Source organism: Zophobas morio, unplaced genomic scaffold (assembly GCF_036711695.1).
Source record: "Zophobas morio isolate AGI-343-1 ecotype UQ-CSIRO unplaced genomic scaffold, CSIRO_AGI_Zmor_V1 ptg000081l, whole genome shotgun sequence".
Lineage (NCBI taxonomy): Eukaryota > Metazoa > Arthropoda > Insecta > Coleoptera > Tenebrionidae > Zophobas > Zophobas morio.
In genome coordinates, this window is record NW_026972186.1 from 1,227,953 (window position 1) to 1,255,707 (window position 27,755).

The 27,755-nt window shown below is 37.6% G+C and overlaps 1 protein-coding gene across 1 annotated transcript; it reads right to left on the reverse strand.

Moving 5' to 3' along the window:
• Positions 1 to 1,452: 1,452 nt before the first annotated feature.
• LOC135144015 (transcription factor Zelda-like) lies at positions 1,453 to 10,249 on the reverse strand. The gene is made up of 4 exons (XM_064075934.1): positions 9,344 to 10,249; positions 5,534 to 6,646; positions 3,203 to 3,721; positions 1,453 to 2,649 (listed from the first exon to the last, which is right to left on the reverse strand). Exons 1-4 carry the CDS (start codon positions 9,832 to 9,834, stop codon positions 2,475 to 2,477), a joined length of 2,298 nt encoding a protein of 765 aa, XP_063932004.1. The 5' UTR covers positions 9,835 to 10,249; the 3' UTR covers positions 1,453 to 2,474.
• Positions 10,250 to 27,755: the final 17,506 nt, after the last annotated feature.

Here is a 27,755-nt window from a genome sequence, read left to right on the forward strand (position 1 = left end):
AATAATAATAATAACGGTGACGACAGTCTGCTCCCGCCGCCCCCCGGCCCGTCCGTTTATTGAATCGCTTTAATTAAATGGCAGATCGGATCTTGTCTGCCTTAGTTCATGTGAAATTACGTTGGCATTGTGTGAGAGTGGCTTCCAGGTGGGTATCTATGCGATTCGCTCACTCTTCACTGCTCTTCCATAAGAGCCAAATAAGAAGACCGAGTTCCCATGGTTTAGATTGCAGGTCTCACAGTGGCACAGATGAGTCGTGGACGGATGCAAGCCGGAGGGGCGAAATTGACAATTTTATGCTTGAGGAGCTGGTTTACGAGATTACGTAGTGTGACGTCACTGATTTGCTTTTTAACGATTTGTGGAGGTGTGCAAATGCGGGCTGGAGCTAAGCAGATGGAACGAGATGTGATGAATGTGTAAAGATGCAGGGGAGAGTTTTAAAATAATTTATGGAGTTGTGAATCTTGCTTAAAATCGAAAATGTTTGCTTGCAGTGGAAAGGTGGTGTTTTTCTTGTAATGAACACCGGCTGGGGTTAAGACGCACAACGTTTGTAGAAAACTCGGCACCGATTCAATTTTTGATTTTTTTTTTTTCATCTTGAACAATCAAATAAAAATGTGATTAAAACATTCCCATTTAATCAGCACCCGCTCGCAAATAAACAAACTCCCCCAAAAATCCCCCACACCGGCCATCAATTAAACACACAACCCGCCGCCCCACATCAAACACCTCCTTTTCCTCAACCGCCGCCCCCACTCGTGTTGACCGAATCGCGCCGATAAAACAAAAAATCCACCTCTTCGCGAAAAACACGACACGCGAAGATAAAACAACAAACAAAAAGCCGATCGCTGGATCAACATTTTACACTCTGGCGCTGACAAATTAATTTTTCGGAATTCGCCGTAAAAACTGGCCGAAAAGCAATTTTCAAAATATTTACATTTAATTCGTCCTAAATCGGCCCGTAGGCTGCGAGTGGAGCTTTTATTGGCAGGAAAACGCTCAAGTTCCGAAACTTTATCATAAAGTTTTTATGCGTCTGTAGCAATTAAAAGCATCTGAGAGGGGCGATAAAAATTTTAGCGGGGAAATTGGGTTTAGTGCGCTGGGCTGTGCGGGGACGGCGATTGACTCGGCGGCGGGAGGCACTTATGCAAAGTCGCACTTACCTTTGCGGTGGGCGGATCCGGCTCGCAGGAGCACCGGCCAAAAAGCTGCTCGCTAGTTAGGGCTTATTTGTGTCGAGGGACTTGTTTAATACTTACTGCAGTTGCGGTCGCTTGCTTGCTTTCAGTTGTTTTTTTTATATATATACAGGTGGATCCGGCTCGAAGGAGCACATTTTACATTAACTTATTTCTGTTTTTTTTTTTTGAAGGTGATATACAGGGTGCGAATGGAAAGTCTGTAGTAATGATTTATATTTATTTGTGTCAATGGTAAAGTAACATAATAACATTTATTTAAAAACTAATAGCTAACAGCTGTAACGTATCAGGAAAATATACAATAGCAACCTATCGAACGTAACTACTACATACAATCAGTCTTAACAAATAATACGCTGTATAACTGCATACCCGACTATATGCGAAGTTGCGCCAAATATCCGGTTAAATTAACATCACATTCACATAACAGAAACAATCGACCTACATCTTTTTGGTAACTGTCCCTAACTGAAACTGGCGCGTGAATGAGAAAAAACAAATTGCACTAATAAGTAATAACATAACATGCCTCAGCAAAATGTTGTCATATTTGTTAAATGAAAAAATATAGCAAGATTTTGCTTTATAAAATTTGGCACGAGTTCGTTCAATACACTTCCCTTTCGGGGGGGTGCAACTAAACGGTAATTGGCACACAAATTCATCAGCTTTAACTGAGGTAGATTCGTCTTGGAAAAAATATAATATTACCTAACAACGTAAATATGTACACAACGACTCACAACTCTTATTACATCTTAAAAAACAAATATCAAAACTTGCGTTGTAACATTATTGCATATTATTACTTCGAATTTTCTATGAACGGCCGAGGGTGCGGCTTCCGGACGCGACCCTCCAGAAACCCCACCCCTCAGCCACGATAATCTGTTCTTATTATACATCTTTAATAAACTTGATCCTAAAGTTTGTACATCCACGAGATATCAATATCAATATAATCTGATATAAATATATCTATTTTAACTGAGATTCTGAGGTATTGCTGTTTTGAGTATTGTATCGTCGGACTCGAAAAAAATACTTGAGCAATTACTCTGTTTTGTTACTCTGATCGATTGAGATACTCTCAAATAATATCAAAAATAATATTTACAAGATGGAACGTCATTCAAAATAGTTACAACATTTAAGTAGGAATGTGCCAAGTGATGACAAAAATAAAAAATTGCTACATACACATCTAGTGCAGTCGATCTTTGGAGTTCAGAAACGCGCACACACGTACTATTTACCCAGCTTCGACTGATTCGTCTTCCTAAAGTGCGTCTCGCAATGCTTCAACATATGGTCCTTCCGAATAAAACCCTTGCCGCACGTGTGGCACTGGAACGGCTTCTTACCCGTATGCAGGCACATGTGCCGGCGCAAATCCGTCTTGTGGTTAAACTGCTTCGGACACCTGCAAAAACACCACTCTCAATCTCCGAAATCGCCAAAATCCACACCGCGATCCCCCAAAACGCGAACCCGGGTAGTTGTCGCGCCGAAAAAACCCAACCCATCGACTAGTCAGACAATTTTAGCGCGAAAAGATGTGTCACACCCCACCAAAATCTGCAACCAAATTTCCCGAAATTCGCCAAAATCCCCCAAAACTCGAACCCTAATAGTTGTCGCGGCAAACAAACACCACCACGCGACTAGTCGGTCAATTTCAGCGTGAAACGATGGGTCACACCCCACCAAAATCTACAACCAAATTTCCCGAAATTCGTCAAAATCCCCCAAAACTCGGACCTGAATAGTTGTCGCGACGAAAAACCCACACCAATCGACTTGCGGGTCAATTTTACCCCGAAAAATATATCCTACTTCCACGAATTTTCGTCGTCAAAATTCACCAAAACTCGACCCCGCGCTGCCAATTGACGATTTTAGTGCGGAAGTGCGTCCCCTGCTCCAGTTTCGCGCCCCCCGCGGTCCGCCGAAAATTGCGAACCGGTTATTCTTACCTCTCGCACTTGTGCGGCTTCTCCCCTGCGTGCTTCGACGCGTGCTGCTCGTGTGCCGCGCGACTCGAGAACCGCTTCCCGCACCGTCCGCACTTGTACGGCTTGTCCCCGCAGTGGAAGGTCTTGTTGTGCTGCGTCAGATAGCAGGCCTTGTTGAAGCCCTTGTCGCAGTCGATGCACCTGTACATGCCCGGCCGGTTGATCGAGTTGGCCGTGGTGGACGAAATCTGCGGACTGCCGATGTTCTCTTCGTAGTCCCGCTTCGTGTGCGCCTTCTCCGGCGAGGTCGGCGAAGGCAGTGCCAGCGGGTCGGTTTCGTAGGTGAAGAGCTCCTCCTGGAGCGGGGCCGGGTCGGCCACCGTCAGCACCGTCAGCCGGTATTCGTCCTCCTCCGTCTTGTACATCAGCGTGCGCGCTTCCGTCGTCTCGAAAGGGTCGGGGTAGTAGCAGTAAGGGGCCGTTGCCGGACCCCCGCCCCCCACGTTCGCTGTGTTGCCGTAGCCCATCAGCAGACCGTACCTGAAGAGATTCGAATGCCAAATGCTGATTTTGCACGTGTCAAAGGCTGCCTCAAGTACGCTACAGTAGTCGTCGCCCGAAATTTTTATCGAAAACCAAATTTTTCCTCCAAATAATATCACTTCGAGTTGAAAATTGAACCCCCATACCCACCAGAACTACTTTTCCCCGTCTAAACCTACACGTACTTCGGTGTAAATATATTTGAGTGAAAAAAAAAATGTGTTAACGTAAATTTAACGAATTAATTTTCAAAATTCGTCAAAAATTTAAGCAAACTCGATCCAGGAGTGTTGTCGCAACAAAACACCGGCACCAAAAGATTAGTCAGACAATTTCAGCGTGAAAAGATGTGTCACACTCTGGCGAAATTCTGGAATTATTTTTTCCAAAAACCGTCAAAATTCGTGATAAAATAACCGTACTTGTGCGAATAGAACAATTTATTTTTCAGAAAGTCGTATCAATTATTTTGACAATATTGTAAAAAAAATATTGTTTCTAAATCGGTAAAATTTTGGGTCTGAAAAGTTGTAATTAAAAACCATTACCAAAAACTGCATAAATTTGAGCAACCTAGGGTATATTTTTTCCCAAAAAACCTACACCTACTGATTAGTGTGATAATTTCAATACGGAAAACTCAGTCACATTCCGAAATTCGAATTGATAATTTTTCGAAAATTCATCAGAACTTGGTAAATTTTGAACCTAAAGAGTTGTCGCGATTAAAAATCGCCACTAATTGATTAGTCTCACAATTTAACTTTGAGCAAATTGGACGTTCCTTTTTCCAAAAATTCGTCAAAATTGGACAAAACCTGACTCTGGCGTGTTGTTGCGACTGAAAACCATCACCAACCGGTTAGTGTGATAATTCTGTTAAGAAAAAATAAATCACGTGTCCACACTTGAGCAGTTGATTTTTCCGAAACTGGTCAAAATTCGAGACAACTCGATTCTAGTTTGTGTCGCGATCAAAAACAACCATTAATGGATTGGTGTGGTAAGTTCAATACGGAAAAATCAGTCACACTTCCAAATGTGGGGAGTTTATTTTCCCGAAATTCGTCAAAATCCGGCAAAATTTGAACCCGGAGGGTTGTCGCGACCGAAAACCACTACTAATTGTCTAATTTGACGGTTTTATTGTGAAAAAGTGCATTTAATTCGAGAAAACTGCAGATCTCTCTTTTCCAAAATTCGCCAAAATTGGATAAAAATTGACTTTGACGTGTTGTCGCGACCGAAAAGCACCACCCACCGATTAGTGTGATAAATCCAGTAAAGAAAAATAAATCACAGTTCCATTTTTGGGAAGTCGATTTTTCCGAAATTCGTCAAAATTTGATAAAACGCGATTTTGGTTTGTTGTCGCATTAAAAAACTATCACTAATGGATTTGTGTGATTATTTGAGTACGGAAAAATCAATCATCCTTCCAAAATTGGACGGTTTATTTTTCGAAAATTAGTCAAAATTCGGTAAAACTAGCTTTTGAAGTGTTGTCGTGTCCAAAAAAAAAAAACTCATACATATTTACACGTACTCGTCGTTTTGTTGTATGGTAGCGTAAAAAATGAGTTAAGGCTCAAGTATACATCTTGCGTTGGCAGCGAAAAAGTAACCGGTTTTTCGAAAAATGTTCGCGTTCGTCCGCGATCTTGTTCGTTATCGAAAGAAATGGGTTAAGTTTAACCGAACCGAAAATGAGTTCCCGTGACGTCATCCCGGCTTCCGGCCGGAATATTTCGGCTCCGAGCCGCGATCCTTCTACTGTAAGCCTACTCTCCGCCCTCCACCTCAATTTACCTGTGAAACTGCGCAAAACTCGGCAACGGCTGCGTCTCCTGCTGGACCACGGCTTCCTGGTGACTAAAGTCCTCACCAGTAATACTGAGGCTGCTGGTATCCGTAACCTGCGTAACGTGGGGGGCCGACCCGTTTGGGTACATCTGGAACTGTGGGTTGGGCTCGATGGGCATATGCCCCATGTTGAAGCCATGATGCGTGGGCAGCAGGCCCCTCGAGTCTAGGCTGGTGGCGGGTGAGGGGCCTGCCTCCCCGTTTGGGGGACTCACGATGGGCGGCCCCATCATGGGCATGCTGTTCGTGTCCTCCTCGTTCGAGCTCGCCGGCTCCTCCTTGGTGGCCACCGGGTCCCGCGCCGGGTGGTGGTGCGCGCTGATGGGCATGGAGGCGGGGTCCGGCTGGCCGCTGGACTTGACCGCGTTCTTGTGCAGCGTGGTGTTGTAGTGCCGCTTCAGGTGGCCCGAGCTGGTGAACCACTTGTTGCACGCCGTGCAGTTGTAGGTCTTGGGGCGGCGCGCCTCGTTGGACTTCCAGTTGGCGCTCTTGGTGGTGGGCGCGGGCGCGGACGCCTGCGGCGGCGTGTTGGAGATCGGCGGCGGCGCGGGCTCGAAAGCGCGGTACACGGGCTCCTGCGTGGTCGTGGTGACGTTGTTGATGAAGTCCTGGTTGTGCATGTAGAGCTTCTGCTCCTGGGGGGGCGCGGACACGTACTGCTGCTGCTGCTGCTGGTACATCTTCTGGGGGGGCGACCAGGTGTTGAGCAGCGCGGACACCGAGTGGGGCGTTGGGGGTAGCTCGCCGTTCTGGCGCTTCTCCTCCTCGGGGTACACCTGGTGCACTTTATGCGAGTCCAGATCGAGGATTTCGCTTTGGGCGTCCTCTTCCGTCTTGACCACGGGCTGGTCGTTGTTGAAGAGGAAGTGGTTGTGGTGGTACGTGGAGGCGGCGTGCGCCATGTTCTGGTGCTCCACGAGCTGGGAGGCCGAGTCGCACACGAAGCCGCACTTGTCGCACTGCTTGGGGCTGGGCGAGGGGGTGGGTTGAGGGGGGTAAGCCGGACTCGACGAGGACACTTGGGGCTGCGACTGACGCTCGTACTGGTAAGGGTGGTACCTGTGTGAGGAAAGAAAAACATAACTCAAACAAAAAAAAAAACGAATTCAAAATAAGTATATAAAAAATTAAAATTAAAAAAAAAACAAACGAAAACAAGGAAAACTCAAAACGTTAGTACATTACGCTTATTCGAAAAAAAAGCTGCGTTATAATTGTGCCGACAAAATATTGTCTAAGATTCTGAAAACTTGTCTATAGAATATTAGGAAAAATATTTAAGAAGACCAAACAAAAAATTAATCAACACAATTCGTTGGGAGCGATAAAAATTCTGTTTTTAAAGTAATAAAATTTTGTGTTTTTGAAAAAATAATGTTTTTAAAACGACAAATTAACGGCTTATAGTTCCAGTTCTGGCACAATGAACATCGAATAATTTGACAAAAATTATATTCATAAGAGGTCAAAATGAACGCAGCAGAAGTCACTCTTGTTCACTGCTTCAGCACCACAACATCAGGTTTGTCGCCCTTTGAATTGACCGACAAATTTAAAATCAAGTTATTGACTCATTATTATAATTTTGTATGCAAATCGTTAGAACAGGAACGTGAATTTCAAGGTCCACATACATGTATTAAGTAGACAAAAATTAGTCGGTACATCGACATGTTTTAACTTCACAGACGCCTTCATCATGTTTGTTTTATCATAAAGACCTTTTTTTCAGTGTTTAAATTAATAGTCTGATACAAAAAAGTAGTGGCGTCTACTCAAACCCTGTTAATTAAAAAAATAAATAAACCTGTGGGTAATGGTAGTGTGTTTGAGTAACAATGCATCAAATTTAACGTAAATTTAATTTTAGATATTATAGAGTGCTGATTATTTTAATGACTGGTGATGTGACCTTGAGAACAATGAAAAATACCCGAATTGAACTAAGACATACTAACACTATTGTTTAGATTTATGTGGACCCGATATTGTTCTTAATTTTTAGGAAATCAAAATGCAACCAGTGGCGTCTTTTGAGGAAAATTTAAACCTCAAGAGTTTCCAGAAATATACCTTTATATTGATTCTTTTATTATTATAAATAGAGTACACGAAGCTTTTCCGACAGGCGGCACACTTGGTGCGTTTTATAGGAAGCGGCACATTCCACCAATCAGTGACTCAATGTGCGAGGTTTTTGAAAATTATTTCCTCCAAATGGCGTGTTCAAAGATTAAAGAATAATTTATCATGGAATCAAAAGACACTATGGCTTATAATAGAATATGGTTAAGCAATCTCCCGTCATTCTATAAGATTGTTAAATATGTTTGTCAGAGTCAAAGTACATTTATGAAGCTTTCTTAGACATGCTAAATTTCAAAAACAAAGAAAGTTCGGTGAAAATAAATTGATATCTAGTTTCAAAAGCAATACATAATATTCACAATAAGACAAAATCGGCTAATTGATTTTAAATAACAATAGTCTTTCAGGATAATTCTCGAACTAATTTTAATTCCAACATTATTATTGTAGACAGTGATTTATAGTATGTTCAATATTTCTGAAAACCGGCACAATTATACACAGTTCAGTGGAGGAATAAACGCCTTGTTCAGGTAGAAAGCTCCTGGAACTTCCAAGAAAATGAAAGAACTCATAAGTATCTTAAAACTTTCTCTAATTATCGACAACACCTGTGAGTTTAAAGTAATCTTTATCCGTTTATAATACAACCGTAAATTTTCAAACGACCCTAAAGCCAGAAAAACTGGCAAGGAATCAAGAATTTCCCGCGCTTTTCCGACCATTATTTATATTGCAAAAATACGATGAAAATGTTCGTGTATATATTCTTGATTTATACAGGCTGTCCCACTTATGTTTTACAAAGTGGAGAAATTTTAGAGCATTTTGACGCAAAACTGCCATATTTGAAAATTCGCCATTTTTAAAAATGGAGACCTGTATCTGCACTCAAAAACATAGTAACCTTGATTTTGTGTTTGCGTAATGCATAATTGAAAACAAATTATATACAGAGTGAGTCGCTAAACGCGCGATATCTCATTAATTATTAATAGAGAAAGAAAAAAAAGTGAATAAAAATTATGTTTCATTGAGGACCATAGCCTAAGATTATTTTTAACTATACAGAGTGTTCTGTTTTTAAGGCATAACACACAAGTTATTTTTTTTAATGAAACGACCTACATATTTTTACATATTTGAATGGTCTTTATAATCACAGTTTACTTTTGAAATTCCTATGCGACGTTGCCACGTTATTCTTATCGATATTAATTGGAATAATCTGGCAATGGAGAGGTCAATTAAAATGTGTAAAGATGTACACAATGTTTCATTTAAAACATTAAGTTGTGTGGAACGTCTTAAAACAAAACACTGTGTATAGTTAAAAATAATACTCAAGAGTGTAGTCTCAAAGAACTGTACAGGTTTGAGCTTTAATTTTTTTCTATTTCTAATAATTGATGAGAATCGAGGGACACGCGGTTAGTGACTCACTCAGTATATAAAAAACGTATTAACAAAAAAAACTGTCGAAGGAAACCAGAGTTACAAAGGAAGCTTGTAAGCAATTATATACAGGGTGTCCTACTTAAAAATAGAATAGACAAGAAAATGTTGATTTACGGATTTACTTTGCCGATTTCCGTCTCCAAAATGTCGGAATAGGTGATTTTTATAAAGTTTTCGCGGTTTTGCGTTTTCGTATTTAGTAAAATTTACCTGTACTGCTTGTGCATCGCGAAGTCCTGGTACTGTCCCTGGTTCTCCATGAAGAACTGCTCCCCGAAGTTGTAGTTGTTGTATTGGGGCGACGTCGTCCTCTCCTGCTTGATCTGGTAGTTCTGGAAGCTGGGCGAGAAGGCCGAGTCATGGTTCTGGTAGGGACTCGCCGCGCTCTGGTAGCTCTGCGGCGTCGGCGGATGTCCGAAGATCGTCTCCGGCGTCGTCCGGCTGTACTCCGGGCTCTTCTTCATCGAGTCCGAGCTGTCGGCGGCCGCCACCGTGTTGGCTACGAACTCTCTCTTCACCCCCTTCGGGTTGTTGTTGTTGGTCTCCTCGTGCGCCGCGGCCGCCTGCGCCCACTTGTTCAGCAGGTTCTCCTTGTGGTACTGCACGTGGACCTCTAGCGACTCGGCCGAGTTCAGGTGGAGGCCGCACTCCTTGCAGTGATGGGGGCTGGAGTGGAACTGCACGCCGCTGCTGCTCGCCATCGCACAAACAAAGTCAAAAGTACAGTAGTCACTCGCTCGTCACAGCATCGCCCGCGGTCGGTCCGTCGCTCGAAAACCGAAAATAAAAGAACAAAAAAGAAAACGGCGTCGCGGCGTGCCTAGCCCATGCTACGTGGTGGCGGCGTCGAGCGCGAAACGTGGCGGGAGCATGATGGCTTTGGTCAAGTTCGTCACTGGTAGTCGCCGCACCGCTAGCTCTTGCCGGACAAACACCGACTGCTCTCTGGTTCCTCTCTCGACGAATTCGGAGGTCCAACGTGCGATGCGTGTTTCGCAAACTCGCACAGGCCGCACCGACACGCTTTCGACCAATGGCTTCGCCGGGTTTAATGCGTTTGGGGTGGTAGGGGGTAAGATGCTGCATTTTTGAACGGTGCCGGCAGGATTATGACGCGCATACGACGGATACGTACGGACTTACGGAGTACGGACCGGACAACTTTACAAGACATTCTGACGGGCTCATGCACTCGCAAAAACTGATTTCAACTTTTATCACGCTGAAAAAAACGACCGCTCGGGATGTTTTTAGACAACGGTAACGTTGGCAAACAATTACGTATATGCAAAGATGTCCAATGAAAAATGAAATGTATCACGTCGGGTTAGATTGTTTTTAAGTAAGGTTAGAAAATCTGACAAAACCGCAACAATGTTGCCAGTAATTTCACACTGTATTTTCCATTCCGACAAGTACGATTCAAAGCAAAATCTCGTAATCACTACGTTTTTTTATTATTATTATAAATAGAGTATACGAAGCTTTTCGGAAAGGCGGCACGGTTAGTGCGTTTTATAGGAAGCGGCACATTCCACCAGTCAGTAACACAGTGTGCGAGGGTTTTAAAAATTATTGCTCAAATTACCTTTTTTAATACCACCTTCAAGGATAAAAAATAATTTGCAATCGAATCAAAAGAGACTGCGGCTTATAATAGAATATTGTTAATTTAATCCCTTCTTTAATTAGAAAATTAATAAAATTCCAACATCCAATCTCCTAACCAATTGATGACGTCATTCTAAAAGATTGTTTGTTAAATATGTTTGTCGAAGTCAAAGTAAATTTATTATGCTTTCTTAGACATGCTAAACTTCAAAAACAAAGGAAGTTGGGCGAAAATAAATTGATATCTAGTTTCAAAAGCAGTAAATAATATTTGCAATAAGACAAAATTGATTTTAAATAACAATAGTCTTTTAGGATAATTCTCAAACTAATTTTAAATTGAACATTATAATAATTGTAGACAGTGTTTTATAGTATGTATATTCAATATTTCTGAAAAACGCCACAATTATCCACAGCGCGAAGGAAGGAATAACGGCTTGTTCAGGTAAAATGTTCCAGAACCTTCCAACAAAATACAAGAGTTCGAGGAATTTCAATAAATATTTTAAAATTTTCTCTAATTACCGACAACACCTGCGAGTTTAAAGCAATCTTTATCCGTTTACAATGCCACCATAAATCTGCAAACGAGACTAAAGCCGGAAAAACCCATCATTTTTAAAATATGGAGAAATTTTAGAGTTTCAAAGCAATCAACAGTTTAATTAATTCTCACACACACATTTCTTTGAGTCGATCTGTAAAAGTAATTTTAAAAAATTGGTCGTAGATTAGAACTTTCTTCGCCCATAAAGTACAGCACTTCAAATCCAACTGTTTCGAAAAATGGTTAGATTTGATTTTGCGATTTTTTTATAACCCTTATCAGGTAAAATAAAGCTATGTATGCAGTGTTAAAGTAAATGTAAAGAACCGTGCTCCACGCTTATTTGATTGGTTAAAATTTGTCCGAATTATATATTTTGCTTCTTTTTTCTTAAAAAACAATCTTTTTTTCACAACAAGAAACTTAAAATACGTTTAAAACAGGAAATATGTACGAATGGAAAATTCTTCACAATTAAGATTCAGACGGATAGGTGGGGCTTTTTTGCCTTTTTTGCTTAATACATATAGTTTTCTTAGAGCAATACGATGACTAAAGAACATGTTTTATATGGTAATTCTTCGAAAACTACGGATTTTGCAATTAAGTTCCGTCCTCTTTGGCTCACGATGAATAAAGAAAAATCGTTACAAATGAGATAGGGCGGGTGGGCGGGGTTAATATTTTGCATTTTTTTTTCTTAATATACATAGTCTTACCTTCACAACAAAAAACTGAAAACATGTTTAAAATGGTAAATTTTATCCCCCACACTTCTGTACACATTTTATCCGTTTAAACATGTTTTCAATTTATTGTCGTGAAAAGAAAACTATGTACATATATTAAAAAACAATAATAATACAAACCCCGCCCACCCACCCCAGTCTCAAATGTGACGAATTTTTCATCCGTTGTCAGACCGAGGGGCGGAGTTTAATTGCAAAATCCTTATTTCTCTATAAAAACTTATCGTCTAAAACATTTGTGATAAATTTTTCACCAGAACATGTTTTAAGTATTATCATATTGTTCAAAATAAATTATTTTGAGAAAAAGGAGACTGTGTAACCTTCGCTTCCCTACTAAATCAACAATAACAAAAAACATTTCACATGATAATTTTTTTTAGAGAAACAAAGATTTTGCAATTAAGTTCCGGCCCCCTTTGGCTCACGATGAACAAAGGAAAATCGTTACAAATGAGATAGGGTGGGTGGGCGGGGTTTATATTTTGCATTTTTTTTCTTGATATACATAGTCTTACCTTCACAACAAAAAACTGAAAATATGTTTAAAATGGTAAATTTTATCGTCCACACTTCTCTACACATTTTAGCCATTTAAACATGTTTTCAATTTATTGTCGTGAAAAGAAAACAATGTACACATATTAAAAAACAATAATAATACAAACCCCGCCCACCCACCCCAGTCTCAAATGTGGCGAATTTTTCATCCGTTGTCAGACCGAGGGTTGGAGTTTACTTGCAAAATCCTTTTTTATCTATAAGAACTTATCGTCTAGAACATGCTTTTAAGTATGGTGTTGAAAGAAACCTGTATATATGTAATAAAAAAGTCAATAGAAAACTCCGCCCACCCACCCTTATCTCAGTTGTGATGAATTTTTCACTAGAACATGTTTTAAGTATTATCATATTGTTCAAAATAGATCATTTTGAGAAAAAGGAGACTGTGTAACCTTTTCTCCCCTACTAAATCAACAATAACAAAAAACATTTCACATGATAATTTTTTTTAGAGAAACAAAGATTTTGCAATTAAGTTCCGCCCTCTTTGGCTCACGATGAACAAAGAAAAATCGTTACAAATGAGATAGGGCGGGTGGGCGGGGTTAATATTTTGCATTTTTTTTTCTTAATATACATAGTCTTACCTTCACAACAAAAAACTGAAAACATGTTTAAAATGGTAAATTTTATCCCCCACACTTCTGTACACATTTTATCCGTTTAAACATGTTTTCAATTTATTGTCGTGAAAAGAAAACAATGTACACATATTAAAAAACAATACTAATACAAACCCCGCCTACCCACCCCAGTCTCAAATGTGACGAATTTTTCATCCGTTGTCAGATCGAGGGGCGGAGTTTAATTGCAAAATCCTTATTTCTCTATAAAAACTTATCGTCTAAAACATTTGTGATAAATTTTTCACCAGAACATGTTTTAAGTATTATCATATTGTTCAAAATAAATTATTTTGAGAAAAAGGAGACTGTGTAACCTTCGCTTCCCTACTAAATCAACAATAACAAAAGACATTTCACATGATAATTTTTTTTATAGAAACAAAGATTTTGCAATTAAGTTCCGCCCCCCTTTGGCTCACGATGAACAAAGGAAAATCATTACAAATGAGATAGGGTGGGTGGGTGGGGTTTATATTTTACTTTTTTTTCTTAATATACATTGTCTCACTTTTAGAACAAAAAACTGAAAACATGTTTAAAATGGTAAATTTTATCCCCCACACTTCTTTAGAAATTTACCCTTTTAAACATGTTTTCAATTTATTGTTGTGAAAAGAAAACTATGTACCTACACATAATAAAAAAAAGAAAGCATAATACAAACCCCGCCCACCCGCCCCTTTCTCAATTGTGATAACTGTTTTTATTCGTTGTGAGCCGAGAGGCGGAGCTTAATTGCAAAATCATTATTTCTCCACAAGAAACTACCATGTCAAACATGTTTTAAAGTATCATGTTGTTAAAAGAATATTATTCATGTTAAGTAAAAAGCAATCAAAAATTAAGCCCCGCCCACCCACCCCAATCTCAAATGCAATGAATTTTTCATGCGTTGTCAGGCCGAAGGGCGGAGTTTAATTGCAAAATCCTTATTTCTCTATAAGAACTTATCGTCTAAAACATGCTTTTAATTATGGTGTTGAAAGAAACCTGTATATATTTAGTAAAAAAATAGAAAGCCCCGCCCACCCACCCTTATCTCAGTTGTGATAAATTTTTCACCAGAACATGTTTTAAGTATTATCATATTGTTCAAAATAAATTATTTTGAGAAAAAGGAGACTGTGTAACCTTCGCTCCCCTACTAAATCACAAAAGACATTTCACATGATAATTTTTTTTTTAGAGAAACAAAGATTTTGCAGTTAAGTTCCGCCCCTTTTGGCTCACGATGAACAAAAGAAAATCTTTACAAATGAGATAGGGTGGGTGGGTGGGATTTATATTTTACTTTTTTTCTTAATATACATTGTCTTACGTTCACAACAAAAACTGAAAACATGTTTAAAATGGTAAATTTTATTCCCCACACTTATTTACAAATTTACCCGTTTAAACATGTTTTCAATTTATTGCTGTGAAAAGAAAACTATGTACACATATTAAAAAAAAGAAAGCATAATTCAAACCCCGCCCCCCGCCCCTTTGTCAATTGTGATAACTGTTTTTATTCGTCGTGATCCGAGAGGCGGAGCTTAATTGCAAAATCATTATTTCTCTACAAGAAACTACCATGTGAAACATGTTTTAAAGTATCATGTTCTTAAAAAAAAACTATAGACGTTAAGTAAAAAGAAATAAAAATTAAGCCCCGCCCACCCACCCCAATCTCAAATGCGTTGAATTTTTCATTCATTGTCAGACCGAGGGGCGGAGCTTTAATTGTAAAATCGATGTTACTCAAAACAAAAATTTACCATTAAGTTTTAAATATCTTGGCGAGAAAACATCATTATAAACATAAAAAAGTAAAAATTTAAGCCCCGCCCACCCACCACCATCTCAGTTATAATGATGTTATTCCTTATTAAAACCGCAAGCTGAGTTTAATTGCAAAATCCGTATTTCTCTACAAGAACTTATCGTCTAAAACATGTTTTAAGTATTATCATATTGTTCAAAATAGCTCATTTTGGGAAAAAGGAGAGTGGGTAACCTTCTCTCCCCTACTATGTCAACAATAACAAAAGACGTTTCACATGGTAGCTTTTTTTTGTAGAAAAACAAAGATTTTGCAATTAAGCTCCGCCCCCTTTGGCTCACGATGAATAAAGAAAAATCGTTACAAATGAAACAGGGTGGGTGGGCGGGGTTTATATTTTGCATTTTTTTTGCGTAATACATATAGTCTTCCCTTCACAACAAAAAACTGAAAACATATTTAAAATGGTAAATTTTATCCGCCCCACCCACCCGCCCCTTTTTCAATTGTGGCAAATGTTTTTATTCGTTGTGAGGCGGAGCTTAATTGCAAAATCCTTATTTCTCTCGAAGAAACTACCCTGTGGAATATGCTTTTAAGTATGTCGTTGAAAGAAAACTGTATATGTCAAGAAAAAAGAAGTCAAAAATTAAGCCCCGCCCACCCACCCCAGTCTCAAATGTGATGAATTTTTCATTCGTTGTCAGACCGAGGAGCGGAGTTTAATTGCAAAATCGTCATTTCTTTACAAGAACTTATCGTCTGAAACATGTTTTTAAGTATGCTGTTGAAAGAAACGTGGGTATATTTAGAAAAAAAAAAAAAGGAAATAGAAACCCTTATCTCAGTTATGACGAATTTTTCACCAAAATATGTTTTAAGTATTATCATATTGTTCAGAACAAGTAGATAATTTTGAGAAAAAGGTAACCCTCTCTTGCCTACTACGTCAGCAATAAGATGTTTCACATGGTAATTTTTTGTAGAGAAACAAAGATTTTGCAAATAAGCTCCGCCCTCTTGATTCACGACGAATAAAAAAAATCATCACAATTGACATAGGGTGGGCGGGTGGGGCCTATACTTTAACGTTTTTTCTTAAGGGGATGTTTGCTAAAAGAAAACTGTCGGATTTTTAATTTTGCCGTGTTATTGTCTTCACAAGAAGTTTGCGTGTAGAAAAACAAAGACGAGAAGTAGTGGTAAGCTGGTTGAAACTCAGGAAAGCTGGGGTGTAATTTATGACACCCATAATCTCTGGTAACAGTTCGGCACCCACTTGTCGTGTATTATTGTTCGATTTTCGTTCGTCAACAGTTCAATTTTCATATACGAATTTATAAAAATGACCACAAGAAATTAATAAGAAATAAAAATCTGAATGTGTACAAAAATGAACTTCGAAAAATTAAGACAACAAATAGTAAGTCCAAGCAATTATAATCTAATTGGGAAAGTGATTGATTTACAACAAAAAAAGCACTCAGCCGAATAATTATAAATGCAGTTATTTTTCGGACACAAAATAATCACTTTCGCAACACTTAAAAAGATTTGTGGCAAGTAAAACAAAATCAAGTGTCCAAATGGTTCTACTGAATGTGTCCCTATACTGAAATGCAACGAAAAAACCTATATGTCATGATGTAATACAAATTATAAAATAAACTAGAGACCAATAATTTGTTTCGTTTTTATTTATGCGTATTTATAAATATACCAAATTGTTTTACTTAAAACTAAGTACTTCAATTATTTGGTTTACATATTTCAATTATAACTGGTTCCCGATCTGGTTAGTATCGTCTAAGTTCAAACTAAAGAGGTATAGAAACTACCTGTGTATACTGAATGGTTATCGGGCTAATTATAAGGTTTATGGTAATCTTTTATTCAACAAAATAAAATTCTTTCAGGTAATACACTTTGATCTTTGACAAAAAGCCGAGAAGCAATAGGATTGGTGATTATATAAAGTACCAATAATAAAATTTCTATTAGTAACATTGACTTACACTTTATGTAAGTAAACAGCGGCGGGTCTAAAAAACCATAATATTTATATGTTCAGAAATTAGGAAATAAAAGCATAATAATAGTAAAACTAATCAAATGATGATTAAACTGCATTTTTTGTCTGTAGTTTTAGTAGATTTTTGACAAAATAATTCTGATAAAAGTTTTTTCGACTTTTTCGTGGCTTTGAAAGTGGAATCTTCAACTTTCGTCCCATTTCAAAATTTACTCTTTATATATTTCAATGGTCACAAGGAGTTCACTAACTACACTGAAGTAAATTTATGCAAACATTAAATTTGTCACCGAAAAGATGTCGGAAGTAATAAATTATCCCATCGGTCCAAGAACGTTCGGTGGGTGTTATACCCCGATCCGAGAGAGACCGCAGTAAGAGACAGCAAATGGAACGGATAAAATAAAGCTTCAAACATGATCAGTTTTAAACCAAAATTATGATGTTTTATAAATCCAGAATTTTTTTTTCTTTTTGAAATATCATAGTAAACACTTCAAAGAATGTCCATGACTTACTTTAATGTGAATTTTATAACTATGGTCGGCACAGTCAGACCTAATATTAGTGTGATTTTGAGCATATTTGCGATTTTATTAGAGCAAAACAGGTCATTTTTTCTCCAATTTTATAAGTTCCGGACACTTATAGCATATCAAAGATATTGTAAAAAAAAAATTTGGTTCAGATTCCAACTAGTTGTCTAGTATTTATGAAACAAAATCTACTGTAAATTCACTGAAAACTAAACCGATAACATCACCTTAATATATGTAGTCTTCTTTTCACAACAAGAAACTTAAAACATGTTTAATAGAGGAAATGGAATTTATTAATGTATGCAGTGTAACTCTAGTAATAATAAGTAAGGAGATCAACGAATAATTGAAACAATTTACTATGATTACGATAACCTTAAAACGTTTGTAGAATTTCAGAGATTTCGTGGTCAAGCCATCATCATTTTTACAAGGACACGTACAGCTGGTTTAAGAATAAACGGGACAAATGACAGTGACATGAACGTCATATTTCCAGCTGTATATCAGTTTGGATAGACGCAGTATATTATTGTATTCCCAAATTTTCGAATCTTGATTTATAACCAATAAAATAACGAAACAATTTAATCACTTGTGTAATAACAGAGGTACGACTAAAGATTCAAAACATACTTTCTACGAATTGCAATAAACGGATCAGTGTCGATGGTCCAGACTTTTTTATTGCTCCGACTTCCGCTTATTAAATAAAACATTGCATTGTATTTTGATATTTCATTTTGTAATTCACATTTGGTTAATTATAACTTGTGAATCAGTTTGTCCAACGTGAAGAACAAATTTCATGGCTCACTTTTGTCTAAAAATAAATAAATAAATTATACATATCGAACGGCGCAGTTAGATTCCATGTTCATAAAATTCAAAACTCATTGCGGCGCAGTTAGCGTTTTCTGCTAAGATACACCGGTGGAATTTGTGGACGAGCGTTCATGCGTGTCACTCGAAAAAATAAACATAAATAATAAAGCAATAGTTTTTAGTTTTAAACGTTTCTCTAGTTGTTAGTCGAGAATAACCGCATCCTCGTATACACCACGTTCATCGAAATTAGAATATCGACACTAATAATTTGCAATTCTATTCACAAAGTATTTAATTCCTGGAGGCGCTTTGATGAGTCCAGCAAAGTGTTTTTAGTTTGAGTTTTAGTTTCCAAATAAACCTACTGCAAGTCTTTCGAACTATGATGAATTAATTTCCTAATAATTAGCAACGAGCGATTTTCTAAAGTATGCACTTATTTCGAGTCGACACTAATCTTACAGTTCTGTTCACGAAGTCTTTAACCCCTCAGGTGCTTGATGAGCCGCTTAAAAGTGAATTAGTTTCAATTTCCGATTAATATTTCGACTATGATGAATACATAATGATCATTGACTTCCCGTTCCACCCTTGAAGGATGTCACCAGCGACATCATGAATTTAAACGAAACGCAAATCGCGATCTATGTAGTTGTAGCGATTAGTCACTCGCCGTTGGCTCGGGCCGCAACTTTCCCAAGCTCACTCGGACCCATTCGACGCCCGTGTAAATAAATGCACTTGCCGTTGTCGACTTGTGCGGGTTGGAGAGAGGCTAGACGAATTTTAATAACAAAAATGTTGGAGCGGTCGGATGCTAATAAACATGGAAATTGCCAAAGGCGAACTACGTCAAAATACCATGACGTAAGCGCGATTCGAATGCAACATGCAATTTCGGGTTTGCAAGGACAAAGGTGCGTTTACCTTATGCTGGCTGATTAGAGCCACTGAGAGGTGCTTTGGGGGAAAAGTACGGTAAATGCGTTTAGAGCGTACGGGAATGGAATTCCGAAATTTTGACTATGCAGACGGGTCTAAAAATAGCCCGGTGGGCGCTTTTGCGCGACAGTTAATCGCTTGATTAAATATTGTCTCTTGGACGAGTTTTTTTAGACAACTTCGTACTGGTGAAAAACTGTTCATGAATCAAGTGTTCTTGGCTCGGTTTTATTTTCCAATCGAGACACTTTTGCTAGATTAGAGTGAGCAGATCGTATTAAAATACTTGCCTTTAATTAGTGCTCGGGAGATAAAAATCATCAAATGACCACATTTTTTAACTTTCATTCTTTTTAATTTTCTTGCTATAAGATAGAACTGATTTTGGCAGACCGTTTATTGTCAAATGATAAACTCTCTAAAAAAATAGAGGTGTCCCATTTGAGGCAAGCTGACTAAAAAATTACATATAAAATGAAATCTTTCATTTTCAAAAATGGCGGAACTGAATTTTTAATTTTTACAGCCTAGGTACTACTATTTTTTAATTCCACTCAACAGAAAAAAAAAAATTACCCCGCCCACCCACCCCGTCGCCATTTCAGTAATTATTTCATCTGCTCTGAATGAAAGGTGGAACGAATACTAAACAGGAATAAAATTTGTCGCTAGAATGAGAAGAGGGTGGGTGGGCGGGGTCACTACTTGCTAAGTAGGACTGATTTTGGCAGACCTTTTATTGGCAAATAACATACTATCTAAAAAAATAAAGGTGTTCCATTTGAGGCAAGCTGACTAAAAAATTATATATAAAATGAAAGTTTCCATTTTAAAAAATGACAGAATTGAATTTTTAATTTTTACAGTCTATGTATTATTATTTCTCAATTAAACTCTACAGAAGAAAAAATAATTTACCCCGCCCACCCACCCCGTCTCTATTTCAGTAATTATATTATCTGCTCTGAATGAAAGGTGGAACGTATACAAAACAGGAATAAAATTTGTCGTTAGAATGAGAAGAGGGTGGGTGGGCGGGGTCACTACTTGCCAAAACAAGACTGATTTTGGCAGACCTTTTATTGGCAAATGACATAGTCTCTAAAAAATAGAAGTGTTCCATTTGAGGCAAGCTGACTAAAAAATTATATTTAAAATGAAATCTTCCATTTTAAAAAATGGCAGAACTGAATTTTTAATTTTTACAGTCTGGGTACTATTATTTTTCAATTCCACTCTAGAGAAGGAAAATTAATTTACCCCGCCCACCCACCCCGTCTCCATTTCAGTAATTATTTCATCTGCTCTGAATGAAAGGTGAAACGTATGCTAAACAGGAATAAAATTTGTCGTTAGAATGAGAAGAGGGTGGGTGGGCGGGGTCACTACTTGCTTAGATAGGACTGATTTTGACAGACCTTTTATTGGCAAACGACATATTCTAAAAAATAAACGTGTTCCATTTGAGGCAAGCTGAATAAAAAATTATATATAAAATGAAATCTTCCATTTTTAAAAATGGCAGAACTGAATTTTTATTTTTTACAGTCTAGGAACTATTATTTCTCAATTCCACTCAACAGAAGAAAAAATAATTTACCCCGCCCACCCACCCGCCTCCATTTCAGTAATTATTTCATCTGCTCTGAATGAAAGGTGGAACGTATACTAAACAGGAATAAAATTTGTCGTTACAATGAGAAGAGGGTGGGTGGGCGGGGTCACTACTTGCTAAGATAGGACTGATTTTGGCAGACCTTTTATTGGCAAATGATACACTCTCTAAAAAAACAGAGGTGTTTCATTTGGGGCAAGCTGAGTAAAAAATTATATATGAAATGAAAAAATTAAAAAAATTACAGAACTGAATTTTTAATTTTTACAATCTAGGTACTATTATTTCTGAATTCCACTCTACAGAAGAAAAAATATTTACCCCGCCCACCCACCGCGTCTCCATTTCAGTAATTATTTCATCTGTTTTGAATGAAATGTGGAACGAATGCTAAACAGGAATAAAATTTGTAGTTACAATTAGAAGAGGGTGGGCGGGCGGGGTCACTACTTGCTAAGATAGGACTGATTTTGGCAGACGTTTTGTTGACCAATGACATACTCTCTAAAAAATAGAGGTGTTCCATTTGAGGCAAGCTGACTAAAAAATTATATATAAAATGAAATCTTCCATTTTAAAAAATGGCAGAACTGAATTTTTAATTTTTACAGTCTGGGTACTATTATTTTTCAATTCCACTCTACAGAAGGAAAATTAATTTACCCCGCCCACCCACCCCGTCTCCATTTCAATAATTATTCCATCTGCTCTGAATGAAAGGTGGAACGAATGCTAAACAAGAATAAAATTTGTCGTTAGAATGACAAGAGGGTGGGTGGGCGGGCTCAGTACTTGCCAAGATACGACTGATTTTGGCAGACCTTTTATTGGCGAATGACATACTCTCTAAAAAATAGAGGCAAGCTGACCAAAAAATTATATATAAAATGAAATCTTCCATTTTAAAAAATGGCAGAACTGAATTTTTAATTTTTACAGTCTAGGTACTATTATTTCTCAATTCCACTCTACAGAAGAAAAAATAATTTACCCCGCCCACCCACCCCGTCTCCATTTCAATAATTATTTCATCTGCTCTGAATGAAAGGTGGAACGAATGCTAAACAGGAATAAAATTTGTCGTTAGAATGAGAAGAGGGTGGGTGGGCGGGGTCACTACTTGCTAAGATAGGACTGATTTTGGCAGACCTTTTATTGGCAAATGATACACTCTCTAAAAAATAAGGGTGTTCCATTTGAGGTAAGCTGACTAAAAAATTAAATATATAATAAAATCTTCCATTTTAAAAAATGGCAGAACTGAATTTTTAATTTTTGCAGTCTAGGCACTATTATTTTTCAATTCCACTCTACAGAAGAAAAAATAATATACACCGCCCACCCACCCCGTCTCCATTTCAGTAACTATTTCATCTGCTCTCGATGAAAGGTGGAACGTATACTAAACAGGAATAAAATTTGTCGTTACAATGAGAAGAGGGTGGGTGGGCGGGGTCACTACTTTCGAAGATAGGACTGATTTTGGCAGACCTTTTATTGGCAAATGATACACTCTCTAAAAAATAAGGGTGTTCCATTTGAGGTAAGCTGACTAAAAAATTAAATATATAATAAAATCTTCCATTTTAAAAAATGGCAGAACTGAATTTTTAATTTTTGCAGTCTAGGCACTATTATTTTTCAATTCCACTCTACAGAAGAAAAAATAATATACCCCGCCCACCCACCCCGTCTCCATTTCAGTAACTATTTCATCTGCTCTGGATGAAAGGTGGAACGTATACTAAACAGGAATAAAATTTGTCGTTACAATGAGAAGAGGGTGGGTGGGCGGGGTCACTACTTGCTAAGATAGAACTGATTTTGGCAGACCTTCTATTGGCCAATGACATATTCTCTAAAAAATAGAGGTGTTCCATTTGAGGCAAGCTGACTAAAAAATTATATATAAAATGAAATCTTCCATTTTAAAAAATGGCAGAACTGAATTTTTAATTTTTGCAGTTTAGGCACTATTCTTTTTCAATTTCACTCTACAGAAGAAAAAATAATATACCCCGCCCACCCACCCCGTCTCCATTTCAGTAACTATTTCATCTGCTCTGGATGAAAGGTGGAACGTATACTAAACAGGAATAAAATTTGTCGTTACAATGAGAAGAGGGTGGGTGGGCGGGGTCACTACTTTCGAAGATAGGACTGATTTTGGCAGACCTTTTATTGGCAAATGATACACTCTCTAAAAAATAAGGGTGTTCCATTTGAGGTAAGCTGACTAAAAAATTAAATATATAATAAAATCTTCCATTTTAAAAAATGGCAGAACTGAATTTTTAATTTTTGCAGTCTAGGCACTATTATTTTTCAATTCCACTCTACAGAAGAAAAAATAATATACCCCGCCCACCCACCCCGTCTCCATTTCAGTAACTATTTCATCTGCTCTGGATGAAAGGTGGAACGTATACTAAACAGGAATAAAATTTGTCGTTACAATGAGAAGAGGGTGGGTGGGCGGGGTCACTACTTGCTAAGATAGAACTGATTTTGGCAGACCTTCTATTGGCCAATGACATATTCTCTAAAAAATAGAGGTGTTCCATTTGAGGCAAGCTGACTAAAAAATTATATATAAAATGAAATCTTCCATTTTAAAAAATGGCAGAACTGAATTTTTAATTTTTGCAGTTTAGGCACTATTCTTTTTCAATTTCACTCTACAGAAGAAAAAATAATATACCCCGCCCACCCACCCCGTCTCCATTTCAGTAACTATTTCATCTGCTCTGGATGAAAGGTGGAACGTATACTAAACAGGAATAAAATTTGTCGTTACAATGAGAAGAAGGTGGGTGGGCGGGGTCACTACTTTCGAAGATAGGACTGATTTTGGCAGACCTTTTATTGGCAAATGATACACTCTCTAAAAAATAAGGGTGTTCCATTTGAGGTAAGCTGACTAAAAAATTAAATATATAATAAAATCTTCCATTTTAAAAAATGGCAGAACTGAATTTTTAATTTTTGCAGTCTAGGCACTATTATTTTTCAATTCCACTCTACAGAAGAAAAAATAATATACCCCGCCCACCCACCCCGTCTCCATTTCAGTAACTATTTCATCTGCTCTGGATGAAAGGTGGAACGTATACTAAACAGGAATAAAATTTGTCGTTACAATGAGAAGAGGGTGGGTGGGCGGGGTCACTACTTGCTAAGATAGAACTGATTTTGGCAGACCTTCTATTGGCCAATGACATATTCTCTAAAAAATAGAGGTGTTCCATTTGAGGCAAGCTGACTAAAAAATTATATATAAAATGAAATCTTCCATTTTAAAAAATGGCAGAACTGAATTTTTAATTTTTGCAGTTTAGGCACTATTCTTTTTCAATTTCACTCTACAGAAGAAAAAATAATATACCCCGCCCACCCACCCCGTCTCCATTTCAGTAACTATTTCATCTGCTCTGGATGAAAGGTGGAACGTATACTAAACAGGAATAAAATTTGTCGTTACAATGAGAAGAGGGTGGGTGGGCGGGGTCACTACTTTCGAAGATAGGACTGATTTTGGCAGACCTTTTATTGGCAAATGATACACTCTCTAAAAAATAAGGGTGTTCCATTTGAGGTAAGCTGACTAAAAAATTAAATATATAATAAAATCTTCCATTTTAAAAAATGGCAGAACTGAATTTTTAATTTTTGCAGTCTAGGCACTATTATTTTTCAATTCCACTCTACAGAAGAAAAAATAATATACCCCGCCCACCCACCCCGTCTCCATTTCAGTAACTATTTCATCTGCTCTGGATGAAAGGTGGAACGTATACTAAACAGGAATAAAATTTGTCGTTACAATGAGAAGAGGGTGGGTGGGCGGGGTCACTACTTGCTAAGATAGAACTGATTTTGGCAGACCTTCTATTGGCCAATGACATATTCTCTAAAAAATAGAGGTGTTCCATTTGAGGCAAGCTGACTAAAAAATTATATATAAAATGAAATCTTCCATTTTAAAAAATGGCAGAACTGAATTTTTAATTTTTGCAGTTTAGGCACTATTCTTTTTCAATTTCACTCTACAGAAGAAAAAATAATATACCCCGCCCACCCACCCCGTCTCCATTTCAGTAACTATTTCATCTGCTCTGGATGAAAGGTGGAACGTATACTAAACAGGAATAAAATTTGTCGTTACAATGAGAAGAAGGTGGGTGGGCGGGGTCACTACTTTCGAAGATAGGACTGATTTTGGCAGACCTTTTATTGGCAAATGATACACTCTCTAAAAAATAAGGGTGTTCCATTTGAGGTAAGCTGACTAAAAAATTAAATATATAATAAAATCTTCCATTTTAAAAAATGGCAGAACTGAATTTTTAATTTTTGCAGTCTAGGCACTATTATTTTTCAATTCCACTCTACAGAAGAAAAAATAATATACCCCGCCCACCCACCCCGTCTCCATTTCAGTAACTATTTCATCTGCTCTGGATGAAAGGTGGAACGTATACTAAACAGGAATAAAATTTGTCGTTACAATGAGAAGAGGGTGGGTGGGCGGGGTCACTACTTGCTAAGATAGAACTGATTTTGGCAGACCTTCTATTGGCCAATGACATATTCTCTAAAAAATAGAGGTGTTCCATTTGAGGCAAGCTGACTAAAAAATTATATATAAAATGAAATCTTCCATTTTAAAAAATGGCAGAACTGAATTTTTAATTTTTGCAGTTTAGGCACTATTCTTTTTCAATTTCACTCTACAGAAGAAAAAATAATATACCCCGCCCACCCACCCCGTCTCCATTTCAGTAACTATTTCATCTGCTCTGGATGAAAGGTGGAACGTATACTAAACAGGAATAAAATTTGTCGTTACAATGAGAAGAAGGTGGGTGGGCGGGGTCACTACTTTCGAAGATAGGACTGATTTTGGCAGACCTTTTATTGGCAAATGATACACTCTCTAAAAAATAAGGGTGTTCCATTTGAGGTAAGCTGACTAAAAAATTAAATATATAATAAAATCTTCCATTTTAAAAAATGGCAGAACTGAATTTTTAATTTTTGCAGTCTAGGCACTATTATTTTTCAATTCCACTCTACAGAAGAAAAAATAATATACCCCGCCCACCCACCCCGTCTCCATTTCAGTAACTATTTCATCTGCTCTGGATGAAAGGTGGAACGTATACTAAACAGGAATAAAATTTGTCGTTACAATGAGAAGAGGGTGGGTGGGCGGGGTCACTACTTGCTAAGATAGAACTGATTTTGGCAGACCTTCTATTGGCCAATGACATATTCTCTAAAAAATAGAGGTGTTCCATTTGAGGCAAGCTGACTAAAAAATTATATATAAAATGAAATCTTCCATTTTAAAAAATGGCAGAACTGAATTTTTAATTTTTGCAGTTTAGGCACTATTCTTTTTCAATTTCACTCTACAGAAGAAAAAATAATATACCCCGCCCACCCACCCCGTCTCCATTTCAGTAACTATTTCATCTGCTCTGGATGAAAGGTGGAACGTATACTAAACAGGAATAAAATTTGTCGTTACAATGAGAAGAGGGTGGGTGGGCGGGGTCACTACTTTCGAAGATAGGACTGATTTTGGCAGACCTTTTATTGGCAAATGATACACTCTCTAAAAAATAAGGGTGTTCCATTTGAGGTAAGCTGACTAAAAAATTAAATATATAATAAAATCTTCCATTTTAAAAAATGGCAGAACTGAATTTTTAATTTTTGCAGTCTAGGCACTATTATTTTTCAATTCCACTCTACAGAAGAAAAAATAATATACCCCGCCCACCCACCCCGTCTCCATTTCAGTAACTATTTCATCTGCTCTGGATGAAAGGTGGAACGTATACTAAACAGGAATAAAATTTGTCGTTACAATGAGAAGAGGGTGGGTGGGCGGGGTCACTACTTGCTAAGATAGAACTGATTTTGGCAGACCTTCTATTGGCCAATGACATATTCTCTAAAAAATAGAGGTGTTCCATTTGAGGCAAGCTGACTAAAAAATTATATATAAAATGAAATCTTCCATTTTAAAAAATGGCAGAACTGAATTTTTAATTTTTGCAGTTTAGGCACTATTCTTTTTCAATTTCACTCTACAGAAGAAAAAATAATATACCCCGCCCACCCACCCCGTCTCCATTTCAGTAACTATTTCATCTGCTCTGGATGAAAGGTGGAACGTATACTAAACAGGAATAAAATTTGTCGTTACAATGAGAAGAAGGTGGGTGGGCGGGGTCACTACTTTCGAAGATAGGACTGATTTTGGCAGACCTTTTATTGGCAAATGATACACTCTCTAAAAAATAAGGGTGTTCCATTTGAGGTAAGCTGACTAAAAAATTAAATATATAATAAAATCTTCCATTTTAAAAAATGGCAGAACTGAATTTTTAATTTTTGCAGTCTAGGCACTATTATTTTTCAATTCCACTCTACAGAAGAAAAAATAATATACCCCGCCCACCCACCCCGTCTCCATTTCAGTAACTATTTCATCTGCTCTGGATGAAAGGTGGAACGTATACTAAACAGGAATAAAATTTGTCGTTACAATGAGAAGAGGGTGGGTGGGCGGGGTCACTACTTGCTAAGATAGAACTGATTTTGGCAGACCTTCTATTGGCCAATGACATATTCTCTAAAAAATAGAGGTGTTCCATTTGAGGCAAGCTGACTAAAAAATTATATATAAAATGAAATCTTCCATTTTAAAAAATGGCAGAACTGAATTTTTAATTTTTGCAGTTTAGGCACTATTCTTTTTCAATTTCACTCTACAGAAGAAAAAATAATATA

Bases quoted from the DNA above. Each gene is read 5' to 3' on its own strand.
- LOC135144015 (XM_064075934.1), bottom strand. From the start codon at position 9,834: ATGGCGAGCAGCAGCGGCGTGCAGTTCCACTCCAGCCCCCATCACTGC. The intron at 6,647-9,343 runs GTAAATTTTACT...TTCCTCACACAG, and splicing joins GCGATGCACAAGCAGTACAG to GTACCACCCTTACCAGTACG. The intron at 3,722-5,533 runs GTAAATTGAGGT...GAATCTCTTCAG, and splicing joins AGTTTTGCGCAGTTTCACAG to GTACGGTCTGCTGATGGGCT.